At 42.3% G+C, this 6169-nt stretch overlaps 1 protein-coding gene and 1 long non-coding RNA gene across 5 annotated transcripts in view; one reads left to right on the top strand and one right to left on the bottom strand.

The window, feature by feature from the left end:
• The window catches only part of LOC116070459, a 43716-nt gene extending 40222 nt beyond the window's left edge, over positions 1-3494 (top strand). The window contains exon 4 of the long non-coding RNA XR_004110401.1: positions 3225-3494. This is a non-coding gene — a long non-coding RNA (uncharacterized LOC116070459). The remainder of the gene's footprint in view (positions 1-3224) is intronic.
• Nrp1 (neuropilin 1) overlaps positions 1136-6169 on the bottom strand; it is a 153738-nt gene continuing 148704 nt past the window's right edge. For all 4 annotated transcript variants that reach the window (XM_031341885.1, XM_031341884.1, XM_031341883.1 and 1 more), the window contains 2 exons: positions 5955-6005; positions 1136-4028 (listed from right to left, as the gene is read on the bottom strand). In XM_031341885.1, coding sequence (XP_031197745.1) covers positions 3739-4028; positions 5955-6005 — 341 coding nt within the window. In that variant the 3' untranslated portion in view covers positions 1136-3738. The remainder of the gene's footprint in view (positions 4029-5954; positions 6006-6169) is intronic.

The raw sequence follows: 6169 nt of genomic DNA, 5'->3' as shown, positions 1-6169 counted from the left end.
TGGGGCTGGGACAGGGGCTGGGGCTGGGGCTGGGGCAAGGGCTGGGGCTAGGATGGCAGGATGCTTACCTAGAATGCATCAAGCCCTATGTTCCATCTTTACCACTGTGTAAACTTGGCATACATGTCTCATCACCTCTGAGGTGGAAGCAGGAGGATCAGAAATTCAAGGCTGCATAGTGAGTATGAGATTAGCCTGGGCTACATAAGCCACCTACCTCAAAAACAAAACAAAAAAACCCAAACAACAAAAAAAGTAAAATAAATTAAGTGTATCTAGATTACTTCTGATAAACAGCTTGCTTGCATGCATCATGTTCTCTGGAAATGTCCTTGAATGACAGTAGAATTTAATTTCAGTAAAGTGAGTACCTGGTTTTGTCTCCTTTCTAGTCAAAGATCTAAAAATACACACAGTAGGGAGTTTTCTGTACTCTTGGTTAAGTCCTGGGCCATGGTTTCAGTGTCCAGGAAAGCAGAAGGGAGAGAAAACCTGACTCTCTGTCCTGAGCAGTATGGTACAGCCCCACGTTTCAGAGCTCTTAGGCCTGAGGTTTTCTGGCATTGGAGTTGGGGGTTAGGATAGTTCTTCTAGTTCTGTTGTGACAAGCTTTCTAAAGGAACTATTTCATATGATTTGGTTTAACATTTTTTGTCCTTTTTGGGGGGAGGGAAAGTCATGTCATTATTTTTTCTATCGTTTTGCTCCCCAAAGGAATAGGCATTTCATTTCCCCAAGGCTTACCAGCTAGACAGTTGTAACACGATGCTCAGTTTTCCCTTTTCCCCAAACTTAATATATAATTAGCATGTAAATCTATACATTCCCTACCTGCTTCTTACAGAAGCAAAGCTCACCAGCAGTAATCTGTTAATATCATAAAACCAACTTCACCACGTGGATATAAAAACTGGTAGAATTTGGGTGGACAAAAATGTCCAGTTGGAGGCCAACTGTGCCTCACTCAGCTCTGAAGCCCTGGTTCCAGATTCCCATTGTCGGAAAGGGTCTCCTTGCTCTCTGCCTACTGTAAGGTTATTTTGAAAGGATAACTTAAATCTTAGAAGGTAATAGAAAGTGGGCTGACCCCAACATCTTTAACAAGAACAGAGCTAGTGGAATAATAACCATCAGGTTTGGGATTTTTATGAAAACGTTTAATTCAACGGCTTCTTTGGAATGTGTAGTTTCGAGCTTAAGTTACGCTTACAGTTCATTCTAGGTGGGTTTTTATGCTACTCAGAGAATACAAATGTCATTTCAAGTTAAGGCTTCGCTGTTCATTTTGAAACAATTTACAAGTGTCATACATATCATCATAGAAAATAAAAATTTCTGTAAAAAAAATTTGCACAAAATCTTATGAGGGTACAAAACATGAAGCAATAATATACCAGAAAATGAGACATCTTACTACGGAAAGTCTTATAGATTTCAATAAAGAAAAAAATATGTTATTTTACACCTTTAAAAATTACGAAACAATCTAAAACAATATAAACTGAACATTTTGTAACACTGCCTTTACAAATTAATAACTTTATAAACATATAACTTTTAAATATATTTATCAGTGCAAGGTACTTTAAAATTTAAAGTTGCAGTATCATTTTTCCTTGGCTGAGGACACTGGTCAAGTTTGTTGTCTTAGAAACAAAGTCTAACTTAATGCTTTTCCCCCCAGGATGATTGTAACAAGTTAACTGCTGCCTCTGGGAATAAAAACATAGTCTCTATTTTAGTGATCAATACTTTCCTGGAAAAAAAGACATTCTCAACCCGATTCAACCAGGGTGAACAAAAACCATTTGTCCAGGAAGCAAATGTGATCTCTAAGAAACATAACTGAGTGAGACCTACAGCCACACAAGGCAGGGAAAGAGCTGGGAGTTCTTATGGACAGCCCATCAAGACAGAAATCTGCCAGCCGGAAGCTGCTTTGGGATAAGATATTTACCTTTTTGTGCTGTTGAGGTGGACATCTTGCCAGTCCTAGGATAGGCTTTTTTTTATGAGCCATTGGAAGTTTCTAGAAGCATTCATTAAAATTTATTTTTTCAGGGTTTCTGCTGAATGGATTGTTCTAAACATTTGCTTTGATTTTATGTACCCCTTCTGACTGGTCTTAAAATAGTTTTGCCTCAGGCATCAGGATTATTGTTTATTCCATAAATGAGCTATTCTTTTCATTATCCTCCTCTGACCCAATAACAAAACAAGAAGGTTTTCAGGGCTCATTTTGCATATTTGGATGTAAGGTTTTCACATCCTTTTAGACTTGGGAATTTTATTCAGTGCTTCCTGTGGGTCTCATCTGAAAGCCAGTTGGTATTCTTTTCCCTTTCAACTTATGATTTCCTTTAGATGCAAACATTCATATCGTCATCAATCTAATCAAGATGTATGAGCACACGGCTTAAGGAAAAAAGATACTGTCACTTTAACCAGTTAACAAGAAACCCAAAGTTAGACTCTGGAGGACAAAGTTAGGAATTCCTCTTATTTAATTATCTTAAAACATAAAGTCTAGTAAAATTGTTCGCCATTGCCAGCAGGTTAAAGCTGCAAGGTTCATTCTGGACAGTGGCAAATGCTTCGATTTCCAGAGGGGGAAAAAAAAAGACAGAGGAAGGAAAGAAAGAAGCAAGAGTCTGTATCTGAAAATACACCCTATAGGAAAGAACAACGAGAGAGAACATTGCAGCTTTATACAAAGGGTCAAGAGACATTGACATTGAACTTCAGAAAAAAGCAGAGTGATTAAGCCACATTGCCAGGTCTTCAGAGCCCTTGCCTCCCCAGGGTTGGCATAGCACACTGAAATAGACTTTCTTCTTAGTCAGTGGGCCACCAGGTCTGATTGAAGAGAAGGGTTTTCACCAGAAACAGAGTGGGTCATCCACGGGACACAAGGAACCAGTACAAACAAAAAGGCACTTGAGAGGACGAAGACTAGCCAGTGCCGAAGACTTTTGTGGTGGTCATCAGCGGGACACCCGGGTGCTAGCAGTTTGGTGGCTGCGGGGTATGGTATTCTGAATGGAAGTCACAAACACGAGATTCAGTACAACACTGGAAAACATCAAGAAAATCTGTCGGTATTGCTTGGTAAACAGAGCTGACAGCTATATGGGTACTGAGGCCACAGTACTTCGCAAACAAAATAGTCTAATTTTTTTTATCTTTCTTTCTTTCTTTTTTTTTTTTTCCTGCGCTCGCTGCAGGTAGCGATGCAAAGGTGGACGTTGGTGTCCCCTGAAATGTGGTTATGCTAATCTGCTCTGGGCACTGGACTACAGGTCACATGTCCATCAAAAGGGCCCACCGAGCAACGCCTAGTGCCAGCATCTTGGATTTTGCAGTTTCCGAGAAGAATCCACCACAGGGTAAGGAGAAAGAGAGGAAAAAAGGGGGCAAGTAGGATGAACCATGAAGTCAGTCACACTTGGTCTCAACTGGCTTCTGATTACCCAGACGAAACCAAGAGAAGAAAGCAGGCTGTACATGATTCCTGTTGTTACCGCAGTCACCTGCTTGTGTCTGTAGGTGACGCTCATTGAAGCTCCTGAGAAAAGCCTGGCATGGCATCGTGGATGCCCTTCCGAGCTTACAGTGAAAGCGGAGTAACAGAGTCCCCGCCCTTCCCAGCTTACAGTGGAAGCAGAGTAACAGAGTCCCTGCGCCTCCACTGTTCTCCCGCTGCAGCACTTCTCCCTTGTTCCCTCCAGCTCCGTGCCTTCACGCCTCTGAGTAATTACTCTGTGGGTTCAGTTTATCTTTTTTCAACTTTACACCATCCACAAGTTCAAAGTTATAGTTCTCCAGGGCAGATAGGTTCCTTTCTGACATCCCGTTGTGCCAACAGGCACAGTACAGCACAACTCCGCAGACTGCACCCAGGAGCACTCCCAGGGCACTCATGGCTATGATGGTGATCAGGATGGGGTCCAGGGTCTTGAGCACATTGCCTGGCTTCCTGGAGATGTTCTTGTCACCTTCCCCTTCTCCTTCATATCCTGGAGTGCTCCCTACGGAAGGAGACAATATTGGTTCATCAACACTGAGAGGTTCCATGTGAGTACACAGAAAAGTCAGGAATAAAGGGAAGGGTCTAGGTGGCGTTGTATGTTTCAGTTCATGGGGTCTGGAGGGGTGGGAGGTGAGGGTACTGGAGTTTAGAGATGGACACTAAAGTCATAGCCTAGTCTAAATCACTCTAGACTGACAGATGTATTTGTAGTTCTTATCCAGTGAGTCATTGACGAGACAAGGTCTCAAAAGCCTAGGCTGGCCTTGAACTTGCAGCATAGCAGAGGATGACATTGTGTTGCCGATCCTTACTACTCTGGTGTGGGGATTGCAGGCATGTACCATTCTGCCTAACACATATGTTGCTGTAGGTTAAACCCAAAGCTTAGTGCATGCTAGGCAAGCTATTCACCAGCTGAGCTACATTCTCAGCCTCAGATGAGCAGGTATCAAGTTTTGTCAAATCTCTGTCACACAGTTATCTAGTGTGTTGGACAGGTGGATTAAAACATTCTCCTGATATCTCCCTGACCCCGACGCCCCCACCCCTGAGCAGTCTCAGTACAGTGCCACTATGGGATGCTGTTCCTAGTGTTCCCCATGGATTTATACACAGAAAACCATGAACATCCCTCAAAACTAAGACTGTGCTGGTAATACTGAAAGGGAGACTTTTTTCCGAGTAAGGTAATGCCTACTCCTGTCATGCAGAAAGGGCTGTGGCATGGACTGAGAAACAGTGTCTGTGTTGTGCCAAATAGAAGACATTTAATAATCAGTGTCCTCATTGCCTTGGTAGTGTTGCTGGAGACTGTCACGCTGCTCTGCAAAGGAGTCACTGGGGATGTGCTTGCTTTAGAGTGGAACATGAGAAGTTATTAGCATGGGAGCTTTGAGCCTAATTACCTGGTACTAGGAGCAGGACTGAAATGCTAATGGGCAGCTTGTGTGGTGTTTACTTAATGGTGCTCTGATCAACTGAGATTCCAATCAGCAAAACTAAAAATATGAGATGTGAGTCCCTAAACAGGGGAAAACAAGCCTTGGGGCATATTAATATGCTCTCCCTTGATGAAAGATTGTTTTGAAACAACTTCTAATAAAGTTTACAGCTGTGTGGACTTGGTAATGTGTTAATATTTGCAACAACACAGAACTGTGTTTATTATTTCTATCAGTTTATGGCATAGAGTAGGACTGTGTTTTCAATGGCAATAGATGGCAGTGGTACCTCACTGCCTGTGCTAGCTGTGAGCAATGCTGGTCAGGTTTGGAAGCTTCTAGGAGCTACCTATGATACTATGTCTTACAGAGCCCTAGAATTGCTAACCCGAACCACACATTTTAGAGCTAATCAAACACCTAAGGCTATCCCCAACTAACTGTGCCACTGATGTTTCGGTCTTGCTGTCTGTCAAATGGGAGTAAACTTATCCCATGGAACTGAGGGTTCAAGATGACATGTCGTTACATGGAGTATAAAGTAGTTCCTTAGTAGGTCCTATCCTCAATGTCACCCCAGATTGTGGGGCCAGGGAAAGAAATCGGGACAAGATCCTCAGAGAAGCTAAAATCTCTGCCCTCCTCAAGATTACACCCGGGAGGTAAACAGACACAAACATTTGTTGGCTTCAAATGATTATATGAATAGTCTCTACAATTTTCAATTTTGTGATTGTGTTTCAGTGACAAAGCTCAGGCAGGGAGGAATGGAGCATACTCCTGGGGAATACGACCTCACAGTGTCACTCCCAGGCAGCTAGGGACAGACAACGATCAAATCCACACCCACTCGCCAAGCACAGGGACACATTCTATCTGAACTGCCTGGATACGGTAGTATAATTAGGATTCCAGAGAAATTTCTTTACAAACAACAAAAACCATAGGAAATTAAAAGAGGCTGATCAGTAAGATGAATTTACCTGTTTCATCAATTTTAATTTCTGTGTTCTTTTTATCTAGGTCTGTTGGTTCTGACAAGAAAAAGAAAATGAAAAAAGGATGTTTAAACTGCCAATAAAACAAAACAGATATGATACACACAAACTGCACAGAAACCCTCCAACCCCTCTGCGGGGCTTCCATAGTTCAGATAGGAAAGTGTCCAGTTACATGGCTTGGAAATGCTGCTAAGACA

The sequence above is a fragment of the Mastomys coucha genome, unplaced genomic scaffold, assembly GCF_008632895.1.
Source record: "Mastomys coucha isolate ucsf_1 unplaced genomic scaffold, UCSF_Mcou_1 pScaffold22, whole genome shotgun sequence".
Lineage (NCBI taxonomy): Eukaryota > Metazoa > Chordata > Mammalia > Rodentia > Muridae > Mastomys > Mastomys coucha.
Note: the sequence above shows the minus strand (reverse complement) of the source record. Positions and strands in the feature narration are given on the sequence as shown.